The sequence below is a fragment of the Tarenaya hassleriana genome, unplaced genomic scaffold, assembly GCF_000463585.1.
Source record: "Tarenaya hassleriana unplaced genomic scaffold, ASM46358v1 Cleome9, whole genome shotgun sequence".
In the NCBI taxonomy this organism is placed as follows: Eukaryota; Viridiplantae; Streptophyta; class Magnoliopsida; order Brassicales; family Cleomaceae; genus Tarenaya; species Tarenaya hassleriana.
The window spans coordinates 2146227-2170549 of record NW_010971389.1 but is presented as its reverse complement, the minus strand read 5'-3'; the positions used below and the strand labels follow the sequence as shown (position 1 = coordinate 2170549).

The following is a 24323-nucleotide window of genomic DNA, read 5'->3' as shown; positions in this document are numbered from 1 at the left end:
ATACCCAATTTTGATCCGGTCTCTCTCACGTTTTTCAGTCGGATTATCCGAGATCGTCGGGTACCCGAGATTTGAATGTCCATGAGGTGTGGCAAGAACTCGCATACTCGACCTCTTTCCCGCTCCACCTTGGTTCGAGATACCTATCGGTACGGGTAACTCACCGGTCGAAACCCATATTCGAATTCGAGGATCGGTCACAACAGGAAGTATCCTTAAGGATATGTTGGAATGTGTCTTTTATGTTTTTGGGTTTTGGTCGTTGTGGGCTTTGGGCGTTTAATTCGATGGGTCATTAGAAGGACTAATTGGGCCTAAAGCCTGTCTTAGAGCCCTATGGTTTTTATTTTAATCGATTTGTCTTGTCACACATTCCCTCCAAGCAAGCAAAATTTTACTGATTCCATGGGATTGATGTTTTCGAGATCTATTTATTTGTTTGGGAACATTTTAAGAAAATATACGAATTGAATTATAGAGAGAGTGATTACAAGTTTATATCAAAAACTCGTAGAAATATAAAAATTTAGATATAATTTCAAAATATAGATTTAGATAGAAACTTTTTATGATTCTCTTTACAATTCAATTCGTATATTTTCGTTGTATCTAAATCTTTATATTTCAAAATGGGGTTATTATAAAAATTAACATTTCTTTATTATTTTGACTCAGTTGTGATCTTGTGACCACAATTATAATCTGGTCACATGTTGTTCATATCGGTCGTAACGTTAAATTTATGATGATCACACTAATTCATTATATTTATCTCTTACATATATCACTAATCATTTCATAAGAACATTATAAATTTAACGTTATGATTGTTGTGACCAACATGTGATCAGACTGTAATTCCGATCACAGAGTCACGATTGGAGAATGGTATGAATTAAAATCAAAATAGGAAAGTAAGTGTATTTTTGATATAATACCTTTCAAAATATATATCTTAAGAAAACTTTGTATCACTCTCTTTTTATTTCAAAATATATAATGGTAAAGAGAGTGATATAAAGATTAACATTTTAAGAAAATTTTTTATTAAAAAATCGTAGAAATATAAAGATTTGGATATAATTTCAAAATTTTATGATTATTTTTGCTCTACAAATAGGAAACTACATACAATGAAAATATACTATAATTTTGTTTTATCCACCTCGTAACTATATAACAAGAGAAATTAACTCTTTGATAGATAATGAAAGAGATACTCTCACAATACCTTTTGAGGTTATGAATGGCGATAGTGTTTCTTAGGGTTTTAGGTTTTAGTTTTTTGGTTTTGGTTTTTAGTTTTTAAGTTTTGGTTTTCATAGTTTTTACAGTTTTTATAAAGTATGAAAATCCAAAAAAACGAGTTTATAGTTTTTCTTTGAGGGTTGAATGTATTTTGAGTTTTTTTTTTTGTAGTTTTTACAGTTTTTATAAAACTTGATTGGTAGAAATAATAATTTAATTTTTTTATTTCTAGATTTTATATTTAAAAAATAACAAAAAGGGTTTTTTAGTATTGATATAAAAATAATGATTGGATTTTGTTTTTGTTTTTAGATTCTAAAATCCAAGAAAACTCTAATCATTTAACGCTTAAAACTTTTTTTGTGTGCCAACAATCTTCACACATTAACATACACACACATATGTATATATGTATAATGTAAGAGATATATTCATCTTACCACACGTATTACTCTCTCTCTCTCTCTATATATATATATATATATACCACACTCTTAATTCAAATATATAAAAATAATACAATAAAAGTTTATATCGTATGGTCTAAAATATATCTAACAATATTAATAAATAAAATTTCAAGTTAGTTGAAATAATTAATATGTATGTAAGCAATAAAATCTGCATCCGTTTTTTTTGTTGACGCGATAATGGGTTGGATCTACCTCTGAATCAATAATTGTTGCACCTTTCTTCTATAAGTCAACCAAAATATTTATATCTCACCATAAAGTTTGTTTTGGTCCCCCGACATCGACAGCCTTTTACATTCATCAACACCTCAGTTCATTACTTTATTACGTGGTCGGTAACGAAGTTTTCGTCAAAAAAAATATTTTTTAAAAAGTTTTAATTTTTTTAATATTTAAATGGTGTTTCTTTAGTTAAGTATTTGTCTGTCGATCCGACTCATTTGACTCGTGATCTAAAGTGAATCGAGTTGAACTAATTATTTTTCGACTCGTTAAAGAATGGACTGAAATGGATTGGAGTCGAAAAATCTGAAATCGAAACCGGATGAACTGGTACGGACCAGCCTGTTTTACATCCATACATTTCCGGACGGATGATAAGTGTTATTCGGAGTGATTTTGTACAGATAATTACGGCGACAATCTAAGAAATTAATCATCTTCTGAACTTTTGTACAGTTCACGCAATCCAATGAAAAAAAATCTCCATCTCATCATCGAGAGATTATATGTGATGGAAAATATCTGCAACCCTAAGAGCTTATCCCTCTCTTGTACTTTTGTTATACAGTTCATTACGTGTTTGGTAGTGAAGTCTCGGGAGGATAAAAACGAAATATATCGAACGTGAAACCTTTGGACTACTTGCCGTTTTTTTTTTTGGTTGGGATCCTACATTTGTTTTTTTATCTAAATCCATAATCAAGTCATTGGTGGTCTCAATATCAGTACAGCGCTACCAATAAGAATTCAAAACGAAGGAGATAAAAAACGACAAGCAATTTCGTTTTCTCGTGGTTCGACGCTTCGTTGTCCAAAAAAAAAAATGGTCCTATCCATCCATCCATCCATCACGTGCCCGATTTGCTCAATGATTATAACCGTACAGTGTCATAAAAATATCATTAATTTCGCGATATAGTCTATATAAAGAGCTCAATACAAGTGAGCCAAAGCAACCAGCCTTAAAACGTAAGCGAAACCACAGGAAAAAATGGCGAAATGCGGCGGAGAATGGAACTTTTCGGGCAGCGAGGCGGCGAGAGAGGCGGCGGCGAGGTCGTTGAGCAAGGTGGTGTCGAACATCAAAGCAAATACCGACCCCAACAGCGGAAAGATCGTACTGCCGCCCTCCGAGAACATCAGGACTTGGCCCGGGGCCGAGAAGGCCGTGGCCGACGTCGTGGGCTCGGGTAAGGGGAACGATTATGCTCCGAGCATCGGTACTCCCGAAGCCAAGCAGTAAGTTCCTCGAATATTATGGATATATATAAAGGTGATTCCATTGATAAAGATAATGTATACAATAAGTAAGAATTCAACTAACTCAGTATTTTTTTTTGGGCATGACAGGGCGATTTCGGATTATCTAAACGGAGATCTTCAAGGGCAAGAGTTCAAGCTAAAGCCGGATGACGTGTTCATGGCGGCAGGATGCAAACAATCGATCGAGATCATAGTCGAAGTTCTGGCCAAACCAAACGCTAACATTCTCCTTCCTCAGCCCGGGTTCCCCCGCTACGACGTCCGAGCGATCTACAACCAAGTCGAGGTCCGGAAGTACGACGTTCTTCCCCACCAAAACTACGAGATCGATCTCGACCACGTCGAGAAACTCGCCGACAAGAACACCTTCGCCATCGGCATCATAAACCCTCACAACCCCTGTGGAAACGTTTACTCCGAAGATCATCTCAAGAAGGTATAATCTATACTTGAATTCGTTTTTTTTTTTCGTGTTACTCTTTTTATAAAAGTTTTCTAATCCATTTTCATATAGGATGAATGCCCTTTTGTCCAAAAACGTTTTTTTGTTAGTAATTGAAGATTGCGTAATGTCGAAAATGTTTTAATATTGGAGGGTTATGTGATTTTTTATCAGCTTGCAGAGCTTGCTAGGAAGCTGGGGATGATGGTGATCACTGATGAAGTGTACCGGTGGACAGTGTTTGGGGAGAGGCCATTTGTTCCGATGGGAAAGTTTGCATCGATCGCTCCCGTGGTTACCCTCGGGTCTTTATCCAAAGGATGGGGTGTCCCGGGATGGCGAATGGGCTGGGTCGCGTTGAACGATCCCGAGGGCGCCCTCAAATCCACCAAAGTCGGCCCATTTCTTGGTTTTTTCTTATGGTGGTCATTTCGGTTAATGCATAGATAAACCAAACCGATCTGAACTGAATATCATTTTTTTAAAGCGAAAAATCGAATATGGATCAAATATAGGGATAACTAGAAAACCAAAATTTTTTTGTAAATGATTATTATTTTTCATTAAAAACCGAATGAATCTATACCAAATATCAAGAGAAACTGAAAGGGAATCAAATTCAATATAAAAAAAATGAATAGTTATAGTTTTTTAAACCAAAATAACGGAATTCAGATATACTTGAACTAAAACCCAAAATGGTCTTCATATATAGACACAATTTTTAAGGCAAGAAAACCTTGCATAGAACATATAACCTTACATCAACAATCTCTCTTGTGTTTCTGACATCTTATGTTGTCTTGAATAGGTCCTGCAAGCTATCAAGGATAACCTCGAGATAAATTCGAAACCCGCAACTATATTCCAGGTTCATGAATTCACATTACCATATATATATATATACACATATGTTAAGAGATGATGCTTGCTTAGAAGATGATTCATGTTTTTGGTATAGGCGGCTCTTAGGGATATCTTGGAGAAAACCCCGAACGAATTCTTCGCGAATAAGAACGCTTATCTGAAACGGAATGTCGAATATGGATTCGATCAGCTCCAGTACATTCCCTGCCTCTACTGCCCCATGAAACCTGAAGCCTGCACTTTCTTATGGGTACATATATATATGTACACACACACACGAGTATGGAAAACAAGAATGTATATATATTAGAAAATCGATCAACGTGTTTCATTGCAGACGAAGCTCGACCTGTCGCAGTTGGAGGGCATCAACGATGACCATGAGTTCTGCTCGAAGCTAGCTGCCGAGGAGAACCTCGTCCTCGTACCTGGTAAACGTTGTTGCAACTCCCCTGATCGAGATTAACACCATCACACGATCTCGTACTCGCAATACACTCAAATAATACCCGTCTATATATATATATATATTGTAAAGTTTTATTCCATGGTTTTTGAACGAAAACGGTCTATAGAACTTGCAAAAATTCCACGGTTTTTCAGCATCTGATTTCGAGTATAACGGGCTTCGTATCGGCTTGTAGGAACTGCGATGGGTCTGGAGAACTGGCTGAGGATATCGGTCGAGTACTCGGATTTTTCTCTGGTGGAACAGACCTTTGATAGATTGAAGGGCTTCTTCCAGCGCCATGTCAAGAAACCAAAAGCTTCACTCGAAGATCTGAAACTCAACTGAAACCAAACTGAACAAGAAATAAGTTGTGGACTCCGGCCCTTTGCTTCTTCTTCCGTCTCCATCTCTGAATAAATTTGTCACGTGTGAAAAAAACTCCACAACGTAGCGTTTTCTCTTTTGTTTGAAGTCGATGGCCATGATGTGTTTCCATGATGTCATAAATAAAGTTCATTCGTATCGGCTTTTGGTTTGAAGAAGCTTTTTTTTATTAACTTTATCGGAGTTCTAGTTCTGAGTTTAAAGAATGCTTTATCCCTGCAAGTACATGTCGGAATTCAGACCGTGTTTACTTGCGGTCCAGGAAACTAGTCCAGGGGGCTATAAATACGCGCAATACCCATAAAAAAAAATAAATCAAAAAACAGTATTTTTTTTTTTTGTCAAACGAGGAAGTTCACCTAAACCTTTGAATACGCAGCCCTCTCCCTCCCCGCATACCTGGATTCGAATCACTGACCTGAAAGAGGAACACCTTCACTTCCAATCTAGATAACACTCTCGACCACAGACATGTGGGTTAAAACAGTATTTAACGATCTTTTCGTTCTTTCTCAAACCTCACTTGTTATCTTTCCATTTTGCATTCTTTATTTGTTTGCCCTAACGGGCGGTTTTCTTGCGTGCCAAATCATGTTAGGAATCATGTGAAGGCACTAGACGTTTGACGGCGCACGGACGACCGTTAGACACGTGCGACACATAGTTGGGCAGATTTTCTGAATTTTGCATTTTATCTATATGGGCTTTCGAGTTTTGGATTAGGCCCATTTTGATCGTGTGCTACGTACGATATATTACTGGGCTTTGTTTAATCATGGCCTGTGGTCTATTGGGCATTTAACATTTAATAAGAAGAATTATATTTTATATAATTTTTTTAAAAATCAAATTAGTTTATCAATCAATTTTTTGAAATAAAAGTTATTTTTGATGAAAACGAATCTAAATCCAATCAAATTGAATTAAAAAAAAATAAAATAAGTGCAAACTAATTGGAAAACGAAATATTTTTTGAAGTAATATTCTTTTTTTTTATAAAATCAGAAATCCGAGATCCAAATAAAGCTCGAACCGAATCATTTTAATATAAAAAACATTATCAATGTTATTTTTATAAAATTAAAAATTGAACCTGAAAAAACTTTAAATCCGAAATATAACTAAAGTTCTAAATCTTTCTTTCTATATTCCCCGCCTTTTTAAAGTGATATTCTTTCTATATTCTCCGTATTTCGTATTTAGCTGTTAAATTCTAAATTTTTCAGAGAGCACACAACTGATGAAAAGAGACAGAACAACATGAAAATGACAACAAGACAAGAGCAAGACCCTTTCCTTTTATTCGCTCTCCGATACGGTTACCATTCTCAGGTGTACAAGAGAACAAGATCTAATACCATGATTAAGACACTGAAACTAGGGTTCGTAACTTGACACAGAAGCAACCAGAAAACAACTCAAACACCTGAAAATGAGGGCGCCTCCATCTCACTGTATCAGCCTCCTCCACATTACTCTATCTTAAGCCGAAGAGTTCTTCTGCACCCACTCCACCAGCGTTGCTACCCCAAACCCGGTCCCAGCCTTCTTCTTATCGTTCCAAACGGGTCCAGCCATGTCGATATGCATCCACTGCACCTTCTCGCTCACAAACTGTCCGAATCCCGAAAGGGGTTTTTCATCAGTTCAGAATTCGCAGAAAGCTGTCATCTTTGCCCAAAGGGGTTTGAGGGCTTTAGGGTTTAGGGTTTCACCTGTTTCAAGAAGAGAGCTGCGGTGATTGAACCGCCCGCACGACCACCAGTGTTAACCATATCAGCCACACCCGATTTCATTTGCTCCCAGTAGCTCTCCTCCATTGGCATCCTCCATAGCTTCTCTCCGCTTCTCTGAGACGCATCAAAAACCTCGTATGCGAGTTCATCACTCGGTGTAAAGACACCTAACAAGAACACCGTGATCATCATCAATGAACATTAACCAGATTTCTTCGCAAAAAGACATCATCCTCGTGACACTTGCTCGGCTAAGATATGATCAAATTCATCAAGAAAGCAAACGCAAAAGACGATGACTGAATGATTTCTTCAAGTGCTGATGGTTATTTACCTGCGATTGTTGGTCCGAGAGCAACAACGCATGCTCCTGTCAATGTCGCGAGGTCAATAACCTGTCAAGATAGTTCACAAATTAGATTCTCGTTACCGACAAATCAGGACGAGAAAAATATTGCGGGGGCATCTTCCATCGATACCTTATCGACGCCCTGGTTGCAAGCATACACCAGAGCATCAGCAAGTGTGAGTCTACCTTCAGCATCAGTGTTGTTAACCTTCACACCAGAGAAAACAGAAGAAACATTGGATGATTTTGTTGATCGTCTAGAAGAAAACAGTGGAAGAAGCTCGAATCTTAGAAAACACGATTAACACTAAAAGGCAATGCCGGAATACCTCAATAGTCTTTCCGTTTGAGGCAGTGAGAACGTCTCCCGGCCTCATTCCAGTTCCACTGATCATATTCTCACATGCGGCAACGATAAAGTGAACCTGATTACCCGTCCTTTACTTAGTTACACGTTTTTTATTTTATTTTTCGGTTTAAACACTTCAAGTTCCAATGGATTCGATGAGTGTTACCTCAACGCCAGGAGGCTTAATTTGACCAATGGCTTTGGCAGCACCAAGAACAGCAGCTGAACCTCCCATATCAAATTTCATAAGCTCGATGGAGCAGCCAGGTCCGGTCTTAATGTTGTAGCCACCACTGTGAACACAAAACCAACACTCAACATCCAATCCAACCCGGGAAACAAAAGACAAGACACCCCACAGGAGCAGATCGAGAATCATAAGAGTTCTTGTTCTTGTAATTAATTACCTGTCAAAGGTCAATCCCTTTCCGACAAGAGCGAGCTTGGTTGTCACGGGTCCACTTGAAGGCGTGTACCGAAGATGTATGAAACGAGGTGGATTTGCAGAGGCAGCAGCCACACCGAGATAGGAACCCATCTTCAACTCTTTGCATTTCTCCGCATCCAAGATGTTTGCAGTGAGAACATCGCTGTACAAGGAAGCGAGTTTCACGGCTTCCTCCGCAAGAGCATCTAATCCAAAAAAAAAGAAGCAAGCATCACATTACACTCAGTTCCCAACTCGGATGCACGAAATAACAATGAAAACAATATTAAGACTAGGGAGCTCGAGAAAACAGTCTGTAGTACCAGGGGTGAGCACATTGGCCGGAGAATTGACGAGTTCCTTCCCGAAAATAATACCCGAAGAAACATCTTCAGCGTACTTCAGCTTCTTCTCGAGTTCAGGACCAGTTCCAAAACCGATGATATCCACGGATTTAAGAGATGGTTTCTTCGATTCCGACTTGTACCTGGTATCCTCATATATACCGAGCACGGTTCCTGTCACGATACAGAAAAATCCAACAGGACAATCAGTTCTAAACTCTACTGAAACACAAACTCTCCTGATGCAAGATGAAAAATCAATCACAAAACGATCACCTGAAGCAATGGCCGAAGCAGAACTAATCTTGGATTCATCAGGAACACTCTCAAGGGATGCAAGAACAACAGCTACATTGCTAGCTTGAGCAGATTTTGCAGCAGCAGCAACAGCCTCACCGAGACTCTGAAAAGACGATGGAGATGAAACCGACGATCCGAGACCGATCAACCCAACCCGTTTTGACCCGAGACCCGGAAGCCTAAGAACAGTTGACTGGCCGGGTTTTCCGGTGAAATCCTCCTCGGACGAGACTTCTGCAAGAAGCCCACCCAAATGGGCATCGAGCTTCTCCAAGATCGGGTTCTCGAACTTTGAGTTTTCGTCTTTTTTCATGTCTTTCTCCGTTACGCCAACCGCGAGTATGTCTCCTTTCCATTCCGTCACATCGACATCTTTCGCTGAGAACGAGATCTGCATGAGATTTCAACGAATCGATTTGACGTCAGCATCAGAGCCAGAGCCGGTACGCAGCCAAACAAGAATTCCAGACAGCAGATCGGTTCCGAACTACGCAAAATCCATAGATCTCAAACAAGAACAAGAACAATCAACACAGATCATAGAAACATCAGAAAACAGGAAGCCCAAGAGGAGTCGCCCGATAACAAGCTACTGCAATCGATTGAAAAGACAGACCCAGATCCTCGTACACATGAACAAACCTCCAGACGGAGAATCCGAAAAAAAGGAGAAGAGAAAAACCTTAGTAAGGTCGATCGGATGGGGCTGAGTGAGGCCGAGAGTGGCGCGTGCGAGGGTGTGAGCCATCGCTCTGACTCTGGTGGCCGAGTAGAGCGGAGTGACTGAAAAAGCGAGTCTCGCAACGGGCGACCACCGCGATCTCGACAAACACAAAGAACCGGTGGAAGAAGAAGAGGAGAGAGAATGGAAGAAGCGAGATGATAAAGACGAAGACGGAGAGAGAGAAAGAGAAGAAGCCAAAGACGCAACGACAAGAGAGACGGCCATTCGAAGACGCCTAGGCTGTTTGTATTTATAAGGACGATTCCATGTCTTTTCTAGTCAAAGACTATTATTTCACTCACACATTATGTAACCCTATCAAATAATACATAACTGGATAAAAATGAAATGAATATCATATATTCTTAAACGAGATTAAAAATAATTCCAAAATCTAAAATTTTAGAAAATAAACATTATTGATTTTGTTTAAAACATTATTAACATAATAAAAGTCAATATTAAATTGAATAATTATAGATTTTTTAAAACAAGTCCAAAAATAACGAAAACTAATAATCAACACCAAAGTTCGAAATGATCACATGAAAATAGATGATTTTGTTTTTCTGTGTACATAAAAAATATATGATTTTATTTTTTTCTCTGTAAAGAGAAACTATATGAAAAAAAAATCAAGGAATACAAAGATTTCTTTCTTCTTTTTTCCTTTATAAAAAAAAAGGTATCGCGTAGTAAAAAAATTGTGATAAAGAATAAATTTATAAGATTTTGTGCCGAATTGTAGTATTTCATATATGGGATTATACAGTTTACAAATATCTGGAATTGGAGAACGGTATATAGAATGTATGTGATACATAACATCAATAAAACAATACAGTATATCATATACTATAATTTACCAAAAATAAGAAATATAAAAAAGAATAAATTAAATTGGTAAATCCAAAGACTTTTAATTCAATTATTCTTTTTCCACGTTGTATTTGAAATACGCTCTCTTTTTTTTTTTCGTTTTATTCCCTTACCTACTTAATATTCCATTAATACATTCGTGATATTACTTTCCTTCCAATTTATTATCGTGTCGAATATTTCGACAAAGACAAAAGACGAACGGCTGATTCGTTCACTTAATCATCACATGGATTAAGCTGCTCATGTAAATACATTAAAAAAAATAGGTTATTTAAATCCGCGGTTTAAAATTTTAAGAATTAGTATCAGATTTTGTAACGTCCGCGATACTGTCTTGATGTCGTTCTCGTCCGGCCCATGGGTTGAGAGGCGTTGCGGTATACGGTGTTTGATGTGAAGGGTTGTAGGATAGGGTTTCCCATCATAACAAAAAATAAATAAAAAAAATAACATTTTCCACGCCCGAACGCTTATCGAGATTATCCGAGCTTTTACGGCTTCCATATCCGATTCCGAGGAAAGTTTTCGGGAAGAACGAAGGCGTCGGGGCAATGACTTACTTTCGATATAAGCCATCCCCCGAAAGAAAAAGCCGTCCTCTTCCGGTTTTTCTGTTCCTTGGATATGGACCATTCTCAACTTCGTCGAGTTCTGGACACCAAATGGTTCATAAACGTCGGATTGGATTAGCAAACAAGTCTGCTCCTGCTCTGAAGCGAAGACAGATACGAGTATAAATGTCTTTGACCGAGACTGACTCGACAGTGTTTTTTTCTCTCCAAACAAACGCCGTTAGTTTTTCCGTTAATTCTGGCTGCCTACCCTCCCGGCTTCCGTCGAATCGCCGTTCGTTACTTCACGTTGGACACCTTTTAATGACGATTATTAGACGGTTCCACGCAGTAGACGTGACTATTGCCATATTGCTTTGATGCTTATGCGGTATTTTATTTGTATTTATTATTCGAATGAATATAAGAAAAAATATTCTTCAAATTTACAATGAAATAATGAAACGATTTTTAATATAAATTTTAGCATGGAATATCAAATCGGTATATACAAAGATACAAATATGCATATCAAGGTATTGAAATCTGTCTCATGATTAATTTCCCAATTTCTACAGTTTACTTTTTTTTTCATTTCTTTAAAGAGATTTTGCTCATGGTTGGGTCTTTTTTAATCACCCTGAGAAAATCATGGCTCATCCGTACATCACTGTCGAGGACTGATAACTCTTGATATCAGTTTAGGGTTTTTTTTAATTTTATTTTCTTCTCATATCCCTCGTACAAATGACCCGGGAGCATTCAGGTACACCATCAAATCTTCTCAATTTCACTTCTTTTTTTTTTTCGTTTTTGTTTCAATCTTTCGCAAATTCAGCGACTTTTGTTTATGGGTTGCTTTGGAATTCTGGTTCGTAGAATTTCGTGTGATGTTCTTGAGCCATCTCGCGGTTTACTTGTCGAACAATCATCATGTCTGTGTGTTTGGAAATGGGACAAAAGGATTGAGAGATGAGAATTTTCCTGTTTGCTTTCTGAGAAAATGTTGTTTACTTTGCATTTGCCGGAAAGGAATTTCAAAAAAGAAATTGTGGGTACTGTAGTTTTTGATTCAGAATTCAACATCCTTGGACGCTGCTCTTGATAGTTTAAAGTTCATGTCTTGATGAAGTTTTGAAGCCCTTCTTCCATAAGAACGGTGTCAAAGGTCGCACCTTTTTCCCATGGTGTTGCAGTTTTGAGTGTTTTCCTCATCTTATTCGAGAAACCCAGAATCATATCAGTTCAAGAAGATTAGATAATTTGTCTATTTATGCCAATTCCAGTTTGCAGATTTATGAGAATTCTTCAGTTTCCTTTGCTCATCTCTGTTGCCTTTAGCGATGCTCTTCATGGTTTACAGCAAATATATTAATCGTTCTGTGATCATCTGCGTCTTATATTCAGGAGACATAACAATGGATGAAACATTGCAACACCGACCTGTTACGTTTTCATTGTCAGATTGGATACGCAACGCGAGGAAAGGGGCTCGGGAGACTTACAAATCGAAGCCGATATCTCGTTGGATTCTCCTTGTCCTCAGCAGCCTTTCGATGCTCATAGCCTTCCCGGCTTCTAGCCTTCTGTCTCGAGTTTACTTCTCCAATGGTGGTAAAAGCAAATGGATCATTTCATGGATAGCGGTGGCCGGGTGGCCGATCTCTCTTCTGATTTTACTACCCGTCTATGTCATTCGCAAGAAAACGCCGACTCCGCTTACTATGAAGCTCCTCGTTTCTTACATCGTACTAGGTTTCTTGAGTGCAGCAGACAACCTTATGTTTGCTTATGCCTATGCCTACCTCCCTGCTTCAACTTCTTCTCTACTGGCATCTTCCTCCTTGGCGTTTTCTGCGCTGTTCGGGTATTTCATTGTCAAGAACAGGATAAACCCTGCAATCGTAAACTCGATCATCATAATCACTGCTGCTATGGCTATAATCGCGTTGGATTCAAGCTCTGATCGGTACAGTAATGTAAGTACCCACCAATATATGGCAGGTTTCTTCTGGGACATAATGGGATCTGCACTTCATGGGCTCATTTTCGCCCTCTCAGAGCTTGTGTTCGTGAAACTTCTCGGGAGACGGTTCTTTCACGTCGCATTGGAGCAACAAGTGATGGTTTCCCTCTTCGCCTTCGCCTTCACCACAATTGGGATGGTCCTGAACAAGGATTTCCAAGGGATAAGCCATGAAGCCAGAAGTTTCAGAGGTGGGGAGTCTCTGTATAAACAGGTCCTCGTCTGGGGAGCGGTAATAAGGTTTAGGCCCTAACTCCACCACAAAAGCTAGCTTAAGAGTGGAGGTTTGACCCTTACTTATATATTGGCCCAAATCCCTCTCATTTTCCAATGTGGGACACTTATCAGCCGATTTCCAGAGAGACTTAAAAGTTACCAAGGTAGAGTGGAGCTGAGGGTTACCGCGAAGTACCACCTGGCGTCCGTCATGTTCGAATTTCATCTCCAATCTGGCGAAATCCAGCTGAATCTTTCCCAGAGTCCTCAGCCATTGAATACCCAGAATGACATCAGTGCTTCCCAACTCCAACGGCAAGAAATCGGCCACTACTGTCATCTCCGGAAGCTGCAGACAAATCGCACGACAAACCCCGCCGCTGCGGACTGCCACTCCTGTACCCAGAGTAACTCCGTATCCCGTAGTCGGCGTTGGCTCGATCTGCAAAGCCCGGACGATTTCCCATGAAATGAAGTTGTGGGTTGCGCCACTGTCAACCAGCACAATGACAGGACGGGTCTGAATCTCCCCCGCAACTTTCAGAGTCTTTGGGGACGTGATACCCACCGCGGACTGGAGAGATAGAGTCGCGACTTCAGGGTTTGGGTTGAGCTCGTCTTCCACCGGCTCTGGGTTGTCATCTTCGGCGAGGACCTCTTCCCCTTCGTCCGTCACCATTACCACCTGTAACTCCCTGTTCCTGCAGCGATGACCCTGATGGTAACGTTCGTCGCAGCGAAAACACATACCTCGACGGCGACGTTCCTCGATTTCCGCATCTGGAAGTCTCCGGAAATTGGGCCTTTGGGCTCCCTGGCCCAACTCAGGTGGAGCTCCTTGTCTGGGCCCGACAACTGGACCTGGTTCCTGACGGCGATGCCCCCCACGGCCCAGTCCTCCCCCGTTCCCCGTTTGCAGCGATACCGTCCGAAAATGCCCCGCCGATGTCGACGCCGGAAAACGGGCAGAACGAGTATCCCCAGATTTGAACTCTGCAACCGCGTTCCTCTCCAGACGGAAAGCCAGCGCGATAGTATCCTCCATGCCTTGTGGATTGAGAACCTCCAGCATATTACGAATCTCCGTTTTTAAGCCGCTGCGAAAAGCACACTCGAGTAAAAACTCCGGAACCTCCGAAAGTTGTGATAGCAGCTCTTCGAAACTTCGTAAATAGTCCAAGACCGTAGTAGTCTGATGTAGGGAAAAAAGACGATTGCCAACAGATCCTACAATACGTTCGTCAAATCGCCGAAGAAGACGGGATTTAAAATCAGCCCAGTCACGGAAAGGTCGGTTGCTGCACTGCCAGTCGTACCAGTGGAGAACCTCCCCATCAATGCTTAACGCCGCCAAGTTGAGACGTTCCTGGTCCTGAATATTCCCGAAACGAAAGTAGCGCTCGGCGCGAGTAACCCACCCAGCTACGTTGGTTCCTTCAAATATCGGCATCTCGATCTTGCGCAGTTCGGGGTCGGCAATAAACGCAGCACAGTTGGTTTCCTGCGCTTCCATAGCCCGAACAGGTGTTGTCTCCTGGTCCATCAACGGAGCCTTCCCCTCCCGATGGGAAGATTCCTGGCCCAGGGACGACTGCCCCCCTGTAACCACGTCCCCAGAGGATGATTTCCCTGGTTCCCGACGGCCGTCCATCATGAGACAGAACTGTTCCATCATCCGGCCAAAATCTTTTTGGAGTCCCGAAATGGCCCCATGCATTTGGGTCATCCGAGAATCAAACTGGCCCATCTGTTTGGTCACCGCTTCCTCAAGCTGCTCGAGCTTCGAATTTTTCGGCGGCATGGTTGACCTGATCGGAGCTCTGATACCAATTAATAAGGTTTAGGCCCTAACTCCACCACAAAAGCTAGCTTAAGAGTGGAGGTTTGACCCTTACTTATATATTGGCCCAAATCCCTCTCATTTTCCAATGTGGGACACTTATCAAGCGGTCACGTTTCAGCTTGGTGTCCTTGGAGCAACTGCAATACTCTTTCTGGCTTCCACGGTCATGGCAGGCGTCCTCAATGCCGTGAGAGTGCCACTCACGAGCATAGCCGCTGTCATATTGATGCATGACTCAATGAGCGGCTTCAAGATCTTGTCTTTGCTCCTCACGTTCTGGGGATTCAGCTCATACATCTATGGGAGCTCATATGCAAGTAATCAAGCTTCCTCTCAGTCCTAATTCCAGATTCTTATTCTTTCAATTGCAGATTGAGTAAACTCTACGGTAAACTTAGCAACTTGTAAACTTTATACATCTTGTAAATCAATTCTTTCTGCATGATTTTTACGTTACCATGAGCAGATAGATGAGCAGAGAAAGGAGAAACAGGCTTCATATATATACAGCATACTTTGATTCAGACAGTAACAGAGGAAGAACTTGAAGCAACAATGAAAGAGAAGACAAACAAAAAAGTGAAGAGAAACTTTTTAATGGGAAAAAGAGATGCAGAATATTAATCTAACATTACATTCATCAGGTTTTTGGTTCGATATCCTTGAGGAGGCCAACTATCTGCTGCATACTTGGACGCTTCGAAGGGAGATCAGCCGTGCAGAGGTATCCGATCTTGAGGGCCTCTTCCATCTGATCTTGTGAACCCGTCTCACGGATTTTCAGATCAATAGCTCTTGATCCTTGGTTCTTTCTAACCAAGCCTCTCACCCAGCTCACCAAGTTTGCATCTTTCTCCTCGGGATAATCATCATCAACTGGTTTTTTCCCGGTTATTAGCTCAAACAGAACTATCCCGAAGCAATAGACATCGGATTTTGGGGTTGGAGAATCGTAATCAGGCTGAGAAAATTCTGGTGGCAGACACCCAGGTGAACCGCGGGCTATTTCATCATCCAAACCGTTTCCAAAGACTTTGGCCAGCCCGAAATCCGATAATCTCGGTTCCCAGTTCTGATCAAGATAAATACTGCTGGCTTTGACGTCCCGATGAGTTATAGGTGGTGAACAACCATGGTGAAGGAAGGCCAGTGCCCGGGCAGTTCCAAGTGCTATCCTGTGTCTGAATTGCCAGGTTGCAAAAGGGCGTTCAGAGCCTATATTCTGGATTCCGTTGTAATCTTCTTCTTCTTCCCATGTGTCTGTGCTCCAGTCGTCTGTTGTCTGAACACCGAGTGGCAGGTCATGAAGCAGGTTCTGCAAGTTACCGTTCTCCATGTACTCATAAATGGCAATCCTTTGATCACTGGCTATGCAGTATCCACTCAATGGAACAAGATTTGGGTGTTTAATCCTCCCGAGAAATTCGAGCTCTTTTGCAGCTTCTTGATCAGTCAGTGTCGAACCATGGACCAAAACCTTTACAGCTACATGGATCCCTCCTGGAAGGAAACCTCTGTAAACAGGCCCGAATTTACCGTCTTCCAAAAGGGTGCCTCTGTCAAAGTTCGAAGTTGCAGACAAGAGATCCGAAAACGTGATGTTTAGCAATGGCTTCTCAAAAATGACAACCGGTACAGCTGTTGCTTGCTTGAGATCAGCCACCCATGTCGTTGAATCTGTCTGGAATGAGAATGGACCCGAAATGCTCTGCTCCTCTTTAAATGAGACTTCTTTCACGGCCCACGACTTGGGTTTCCTTTTACAACCAAAAGCTACAATGAGCAGAGCCCCGACAAGTAAGCACATTGCGGATAACGTCACTGCCAGAGCTAGCTTCAGTCCTTTGGTACCTGCTCCTCTTCTCTTGAAAAGAGCCGGGTTTGCAGCAATAGGGCAGCTGCTAGTAGAGCCAAAGAATGAACTCCTTAGGGTTTCAGGTGAGAACTTTGAGGTACAAAAGGTTAAGTTGTTGAAGGAGAAATTGAATCTCTCCATCCATGGAAGCTTCTCGAGGATAGGCATCGGTATCTCCCCAGTGAAATTGTTCCTCGAGACATCGATAACCTGGAGGTTCTTGATACTTAACAAAGGTATTTGCCCGGAAAGATGATTCTCAGAAACATCCAGTGTCCTCAAATCACTCAACTCCGAGATCTCTCTGGATATGTGTCCAAAACGATTTGTCTTGGACAAGTTCAGATGTTCTAAACCAGAAAGCATTTCGATACTCGGAAACCCACCTCTGTTAAATCTATTGCAAGCAAGATTTAGGTGCTTAAGATTCTTGGGCAATGTCAAGTTCTTGAAAATGTCTCCACTAAGCTCATTCTCAGACAAGTCAAGATAGACCAATTTAGACCAGTTGAAGTCTACCTGAGAAACATGGCCTTGAAACTGGTTTTTGCTGAGATCGGCCACCTCCAGATTCTCCTTAAACACACCAGCCGCTGAACCTTGAAACCGGTTCCCTGAGATGTTGAGAAAACTAATGGAATTCATACCAGCAAAATCTGTGTCCCTGCCATGAATCTGGTTTCCTGCAAGGTTCAAAGCTTTGAGCTTCGGGAATGCAGAACCAAAACCATCAGGCAGAGGCCCATCAAGCCGATTGGAGGAAAGATCAATGGATACCAAAGATTGGCAGCTGAGAATTCCTCGTGGAATGTTCCTTTCAAACCCATTGCGATCGAGCCTGAGGACTCTCAAGCCAGCAAGAGAACCAATTGCTTCAGGGATTTCACCAGAAAAATTGTTGTGGCAGGCGTCAAGGGACTCGAGCAAGCCGAAGTTACCAACATTGTTGGGGAAAGACCCAGAAATCTGGTTGAAAGAGAGGTTAAGATTCTTGAGGGAGCTCAAGCTCCAAAAGTCAGATGATAAAGCAGTGATTTTGTTGTTGCTGAGATCCAAAAACTGAAGCTTGCTGAGTTTACCAATGGTGGTTTCAGGGATCGAACCAGATAAGCCTAATCCAGAAGCGACCAACCCGATAACATGCTCGTTCTGGGAGTCGCAGAATAGCCCTTGCCATGAACAGAAAGGTGCTGAGAAGTTGTATGTTTCAACAGAGCTTAAGCCCATTTGCTTGAAAAACCCAGAGATGAAGAATCCATCAGTGTTGGGTTCTTGGCAAGCAAAATGCTTCAAGAACATTGTCAGAACCAACACATAAACCCATAAACCAAGACCCATTGAAGAAGTTCAAGAAATTATCCCCAAAAAAAAAAAACTGAAACCCTAATAGAAGAATGTTACCTCCACCACCACCACTACCACCAAAAACCCAGAAGAAGAAAAAGCGGATAGATGACAAAATCTCTGCGAAGAACTTACTTTGGGGTCACCATGCAAAACCCAGAAAAACTAGCGGAGGAAGACAAGACACAACACAGTAAGGGGGAGAGAATCAGAGAACAAGAGCAGGTAAGAGGACAGCAAAAGGCTTGACTGTGGAGGAGTTCCAAGAAAGAATCTGAGAACGCATTTTCTTTTCTTTTTCTCTCTCTGGGGCTCTAAGAACAACAAAAACCCAAACAAAACAATGGACAAAACAAGATATGGAGCACTTTTGTCCCTGCGGACAACTTTCAGAAGATTAATATATTAATCTCTTCTTCCAGAGAGAGAGAGAGAGAGAGAGGGGCCAAAGAGAGTAAACGTAGAGACAGTTAGGAGCAGTCAGGAATTGAAGCTTTTCATAAATGAGAGAATTCAATCGCTTGGATTCACAGACACCACCAGGTTTATTTATATGAACTGCTTTTCTTGTTGGAGAAATTCAATGACCCCTCTCTCCATTCCTCAGTGGGAAAATCCATTGCTAACTTTTTCTAACCCCTAAATTTCTGGGTTGATGTTACTGTTCCCTTTTATTTATAAACATAAAGTTTCCAACTTTAACACGATTCACAGTGGGAAAACAATGACAAAAGTTTCCAAGTGATATTTTTTTTATATAAAAATAAAAAGCAATCTTTTTTGGATTAAAAAGAGCTCCCTTTTCTTTTGATTTCTCTCAAAAATCTCTTTTTTATTGTGCAAATAGCGCTAAAAGTTATCCTCTCCACATAATATATACATATATATGTCTTGTGAATTTTTTCATGTCATACGAGTAAAGAAAAACCTCATCTCCGAATATTGTTTTGTTTTCTGTGACATGAACTTCCGTATCTTTGATTCATTTAACTTATATCTTATAATTATGATTTTTTAAAAAATATATATAAAACAATATTTGCAAGGTATCTTTTTCAAACTAATGGGTTCGATTGTATTCCTATGCTACTCTTGAGGTTTAACATTTCTTTGAAAAAAAAAATATATTTTATAAAGCCTTATCTATTATAGTTGGGAAATTGTAATTTCTTTGGCCAAAGAGAGTCCCTAATTTTTTGGTAAATTTTAATTTTACAAAATATAAATGGGTTCTCTTCTCTTCATGACGAGTCAGTCCTCGAGCAGACCGTACGACTTAAGATTGGTCTCTGTAGTTCTTTTGACTCATGCAGAAGATCAGGGTTATGGTTATGGATGGTGAGGGCCAACTCGTCATATTGTTGATTTTAACCTTAATATTTGTATTATATGGTGTGATTTTAATTAAATGTATTGTATCATATTTTAATATAGAAAAAATTAAAAGTAAACCGAATCATCTAAATTTAAATATTTCGCAATTTTCAAAATAATGTTTATCGATTATATTATTTAATATATATGTTTGCGATATACTATAAAACTATCATGTTTTCGAATTATTATTGAGTATTGATTTTTGAATTTAAAAAATATACTATTCGTCTTTTCTATATACAAATTTTAATTTGCACTCAGCTTTTAAATAAAGGTATTCACATATGATTTTTTTATATATATTTTTTGTTTTGAGTTATTATTAATATACGTGTGATATTTTACTAAACTATAAGTATTAAAAAATATGAAACTATTATTCGAAATTAAGATGATACTCTCAAATCTGCCGGTGTAACTTGATACTTGATAAAAACCATGAATTTTATGATTGTATTTTGATTATAACATGTTAAATTATAACGTGTTTGTTTAATTTAAATAATTTAATTGTTTGTCTTTAATTATTTTTAATAGAACCTTTTACTTTTTAATACATTAAAAAATGGAATAGTCTCGTCCGGACTTATAATTAATGCATTCGAATTGGTATAACCATTTTACATACATTTTTTCGTCGCATACATCGAGAACATCCTCTCAACTTCTGCTCTTGTGTTTAATGGGAATGTTTGTTTTCTTCTGTTTATGGTTTCGTATAATGGGAATGTTTCCATAATTAAATAAAACGTCGCATTTAATATAGTATTAATTTGGAAAATATGATAAATCTTTGGCACGTGATTGATGATAATGCATGGGTGGACGTACCATAATCATATCACGTGAATCTATCTGACTGATGATATAAAATTTTGTTAAGCATCGGAATAATCGATTGGGGCCTCACATAAACAAACATTTTAGTGCCTTGAAATAGTACATGCCCATATCAAGATTGTTGACAATATTCAAGATATAATCATATATATATATATATATATATATATATATATATATATATATATATATATATATATATATATATAGAGAGAGAGAGAGAGAGAGAGAGAGAGAGAGAGAATTGGTCAATATCGAATCATAAATCAAGAAAATGAAACAAATAAAAAGAAAATTCAATTGTCACTGTATTTCATTTTATGAAACAACAAAATGTTCAAGTGCAACATTATAGAAATTCAAGACTATATAGGAATAATCAATTGCTTATAAAACAATATATATATATATATGATTATGTCATTTATAATCTAAAACCATATCATATTTAGTTTTGGTAGTTCCATTTTTCCATAGTCTCCGTAATTACATTTAGTACCAATTATCAAATAATTAAAGTATAAGAAATATAATTTACTCATCTAAAAATTGATTTTGTGAGGGGGATGTATTCAACATCGGTTGGTTGGTTGCCACAAATCCTGTCTCGGTTGGCCATTTTCCCCCTAGGCATAATTTGTCGTCATTTTTGACATTTTGCTGTGAAAACAAAATTAGAATATAATATAATATAATATACATACATATATACAAGTCTATCCACTCTCGAGAGGTATGCCAATATTGTTTTTGGTCAAAATTATAATTTTGCTTGTGATTTAAATTTTTTTATTATAATTCAGCTGACTTGAGTATACATTTAATTTATTAAAAATCATTCATTTTTATTAATGTTAATATAAAAAAATATGGGTATAGAGAAAGGACAAAAATTATGGTTGCGAAAATTATGATGTAATAAAATAAAGTCCGTAGCTCTTACAAATAGCTCCCGATGTCTACATTGATTTTATTCATCTGGCAAATAGATTTATAAACATCACCATCATTAGTATGTTTGATCTTTAGATCACCCAAAATTTACAACTATGCTAATTAGATTTAGTATTAATGATTAATAGTTAGATTAGTGTCTAAACATATGTAATTATTTGTGGTCGTCACCAAATATTACTTCGAATTAGATTCTTGTAAAGTTAGCATGACAGTTGTTGATATAAATTTAAATTAAATTGCGAATTAAATCACATATTTTAAAAAAAAATTATTGGATTGTGAAATTTTGTACACATTAAAAATATACATTCAATTTTTATATTATATATTTTTTTAATTCTCGTCGAATTTGTTTTATTTTAAAAATGAAATTCGATTTTAGTTTCCTTAGTTTGATACAAAAATTATATAAAATCCGTTTTTAAATCGCACTGAATTCAAATACAATCAAATATCATTTAATTTAATGTTAGTATATAATATAATTGAAAAAAGTAACCCGCTTAATTATTTATTATACATGTAACTACGATGTCAAAACGAAGTGATTATATATGGAGAAGGGTTAACGTGTAAGTCACATCACATGTAGAATCCCTCTTGCAAATTGTTATATGAATTATAAAATGAAACAAATGAGTGGAAGCATGCCATGAGATCGTACAAGAAAATCAAAAGCAGTCAAAATAAAATAAAAATGGAAAATTCTGTGTCCAATGATTTGCATTTAGCCGACAGTAATTATATCGCTTTTAAAACTTATCATTATATTTTTAAATAAATATAAAAAATAAAAAATATTTTTAAAAAATAAATATTTTTTAAATAAAATCTTAATCTAAATTAAATAAATATACAGATAAAATTAATTTATATAAATTTTCTAAAATTTAAAAATCTAAACGAAAAGATAAAGAGATCGGTGAGTATAAAACTTCGATTTCAAATTCGGTGATGTCTCAAAAATCAATATCTCCCAAAACGATTGGTCGTTATGATATTATATCATTAGTTATGTTCTTTTTCACGTACCATCATTTTATCTAACGTCGTCTCCTTAGATTTTAATTCATATTATTTCAAATAATTTTCACTTATGGTAGAAGAATATTATTTGATTTCTTTTTCATTAACACACTCAATAGAAGAAGATATCTCCCGTGAATCTCACACACACACACACACACATATGCGTGTGTGTATGTGTGGTGTGGTACATCGTAATTACACTGGCAGAACAAAAAAAATAATATAACAAATAAAAAGAAAATCCCATTGAATGTATAATTAATCCAAAATTTCAACTATGAAAATAATTTTTTTACGGTGTAGAAAGTGTAAAATGTAGGAAGCGTTCTTCGTCCAAACCCGCTGATCCGTTTGGAAGCTTCTAAAGCCTCGGAATGAAGCAGAGATTCTGAGGGGTATTTTGGGAAAATTATAAGGGACGCGTTATGAGTCCTAGGGTTTTCGGTTTCAGAACACTTTTGCGTTTTTGGTCTTCTCTCTAGGGTTTCTCTTCTCTTCTCTCTCTCTAGGCGAACTTCGGTTCTCCGGTTGCGTTGTAGTCGACTCCGGTCGATTCTCCGGCGTGTTTCTGTGTTGTACCTAACAAATAGCGGTTCCCTCTTCCCGAGATGTAGGTACCGAACGTTAGAGCTCGGTACTGAACTCGTAAACTCTGTGTCGTCTATCTTTCTTTCCGATCTTGCTCACACGAGGGTTCGGAGTGATTGGTAAGGTCTCGAGAGGGTAAATCCTCTACATAAAATATAATGGAGAATTCGAAACTAGATTCCATCTCAATCTCGTTCCCCATATTAGAAAAAAAAAATTATATAATTTACTTTTCATCACAAAAAGTAATTGAATCATATTTTCAAGATATATATGATGGTAATTAAGATGAAGTGTGGAGGAAGGAAAACTATGAGTGGTGGAGCAGTGGGAGGAGGCAATGGCAATGATGCTTCGCTTGACAAAGACTCTAAAAAATATTTTAAATTCATATTATATATATATACACTTAATTTTATTTAAACTATGATTCGAATCATCCCATATTTGCCATCTCAGGCAAAATCATTTCTAGCGCACGCAGTTGTATATTCCTCATTACCCATATACGTACATATATATATATATATATGCATATCACTTACTTTTTCATAGGGTGTACGATTTCGATTGGTTCGGGTACGGTTCGGTTTTACAAAAAAATATACCAATCGGTTATTATTTTATATTTGATTCGGTTTAAGTGTAACTATAACGATCCTAAGGTTGCGAAATTCCTTTCGGTTCGATTCGGTTTTTGTTAAAAAAAAAATTAGATTTTTTTAATAAATTTTCGTTTTTTCGAATTTTTTGATTCGGTTCGCTTTTCAAAAAATCACGGTTCAAAAATTTTAAACGATTCGGTTCGAAAACGGTATCGTATTTTTCTGTATCTAAGCTATATATATATATATATGTATATATTATCAATGGTTGAAAATTAATGTACGGAGCATAGAGATGTTATTTCATGGAAAATTGTGTTGAAACACGTGAAGTATGTTCTTAAACCAGAAATAAATGGCGGGTTTTGTTTTTGTATTTTTTTTTAAAAAAAAACGTCGCGAGGAGTCTCTGGGCCGATCAGAGTCTTATTTAATGAGTCTACATCGTGGGCCTAAAGGCTCAACAAGGAAAATACAATTTATGGGCTTTTATAAATTAGTGGACTCGCTAACACGTTCACATATCATTTTCGATATAATTATGTCGGATTTGAATTCAGCTCCAAATTTTTTTTTCTATATTCATTTAAAATTATTTATAAAAAAAAAATATTTTTGTTCGGTCTTTTGG

The 24323-nt window shown here is 38.2% G+C and overlaps 4 protein-coding genes across 4 annotated transcripts; 2 read left to right on the top strand and 2 right to left on the bottom strand.

Moving 5' to 3' along the window:
* The first annotated feature begins 2895 nt into the window (after window positions 1-2895).
* On the top strand, window positions 2896-5508 carry LOC104803905 (cystine lyase CORI3-like). The gene is made up of 7 exons (XM_010527997.1): window positions 2896-3182; window positions 3294-3642; window positions 3823-4041; window positions 4460-4519; window positions 4610-4765; window positions 4853-4946; window positions 5160-5508. Exons 1-7 carry the CDS (start codon window positions 2935-2937, stop codon window positions 5309-5311), a joined length of 1278 nt encoding a protein of 425 aa, XP_010526299.1. The 5' UTR covers window positions 2896-2934; the 3' UTR covers window positions 5312-5508.
* A 1109-nt stretch (window positions 5509-6617) lies between these two features.
* LOC104803904 (leucine aminopeptidase 1-like) lies at window positions 6618-9819 on the bottom strand. The gene is made up of 10 exons (XM_010527996.1): window positions 9538-9819; window positions 8832-9246; window positions 8535-8729; window positions 8192-8417; window positions 7951-8077; window positions 7765-7860; window positions 7566-7643; window positions 7421-7481; window positions 7066-7253; window positions 6618-6964 (listed from the first exon to the last, which is right to left on the bottom strand). Exons 1-10 carry the CDS (start codon window positions 9802-9804, stop codon window positions 6833-6835), a joined length of 1785 nt encoding a protein of 594 aa, XP_010526298.1. The 5' UTR covers window positions 9805-9819; the 3' UTR covers window positions 6618-6832.
* Window positions 9820-11679: 1860 nt separating this feature from the next.
* LOC104803903 (probable purine permease 5) lies at window positions 11680-15481 on the top strand. Its single transcript, XM_010527994.1, has 3 exons — window positions 11680-11778; window positions 12420-13264; window positions 15198-15481. The coding sequence occupies exons 1-3, from the start codon at window positions 11760-11762 to the stop codon at window positions 15438-15440; spliced, it is 1107 nt and encodes a 368-aa protein (XP_010526296.1). The 5' UTR covers window positions 11680-11759; the 3' UTR covers window positions 15441-15481.
* Window positions 15482-15576: 95 nt separating this feature from the next.
* On the bottom strand, window positions 15577-18939 carry LOC104803902 (probable LRR receptor-like serine/threonine-protein kinase At2g24230). Its single transcript, XM_010527993.1, has one exon. The coding sequence runs from the start codon at window positions 18288-18290 to the stop codon at window positions 15738-15740; it is 2553 nt and encodes an 850-aa protein (XP_010526295.1). The 5' UTR covers window positions 18291-18939; the 3' UTR covers window positions 15577-15737.
* Between the last annotated feature and the right edge of the window lie 5384 nt (window positions 18940-24323).

Bases quoted from the DNA above. Each gene is read 5' to 3' on its own strand.
- LOC104803905 (XM_010527997.1), top strand. From the start codon at position 2,935: ATGGCGAAATGCGGCGGAGAATGGAACTTTTCGGGCAGCGAGGCGGCG. The intron at 3,183-3,293 runs GTAAGTTCCTCG...TGGGCATGACAG, and splicing joins GGTACTCCCGAAGCCAAGCA to GGCGATTTCGGATTATCTAA. The intron at 4,520-4,609 runs GTTCATGAATTC...TTTTTGGTATAG, and splicing joins AACCCGCAACTATATTCCAG to GCGGCTCTTAGGGATATCTT.
- LOC104803904 (XM_010527996.1), bottom strand. From the start codon at position 9,804: ATGGCCGTCTCTCTTGTCGTTGCGTCTTTGGCTTCTTCTCTTTCTCTC. The intron at 9,247-9,537 runs GTTTTTCTCTTC...AATCTCATGCAG, and splicing joins ATCCGATCGACCTTACTAAG to ATCTCGTTCTCAGCGAAAGA. The intron at 7,644-7,764 runs GTATTCCGGCAT...TCTGGTGTGAAG, and splicing joins CAAACGGAAAGACTATTGAG to GTTAACAACACTGATGCTGA.
- LOC104803903 (XM_010527994.1), top strand. The intron at 13,265-15,197 runs GGAGCGGTAATA...TGGGACACTTAT, and splicing joins ATAAACAGGTCCTCGTCTGG to CAAGCGGTCACGTTTCAGCT.
- LOC104803902 (XM_010527993.1), bottom strand. From the start codon at position 18,290: ATGGGTCTTGGTTTATGGGTTTATGTGTTGGTTCTGACAATGTTCTTG.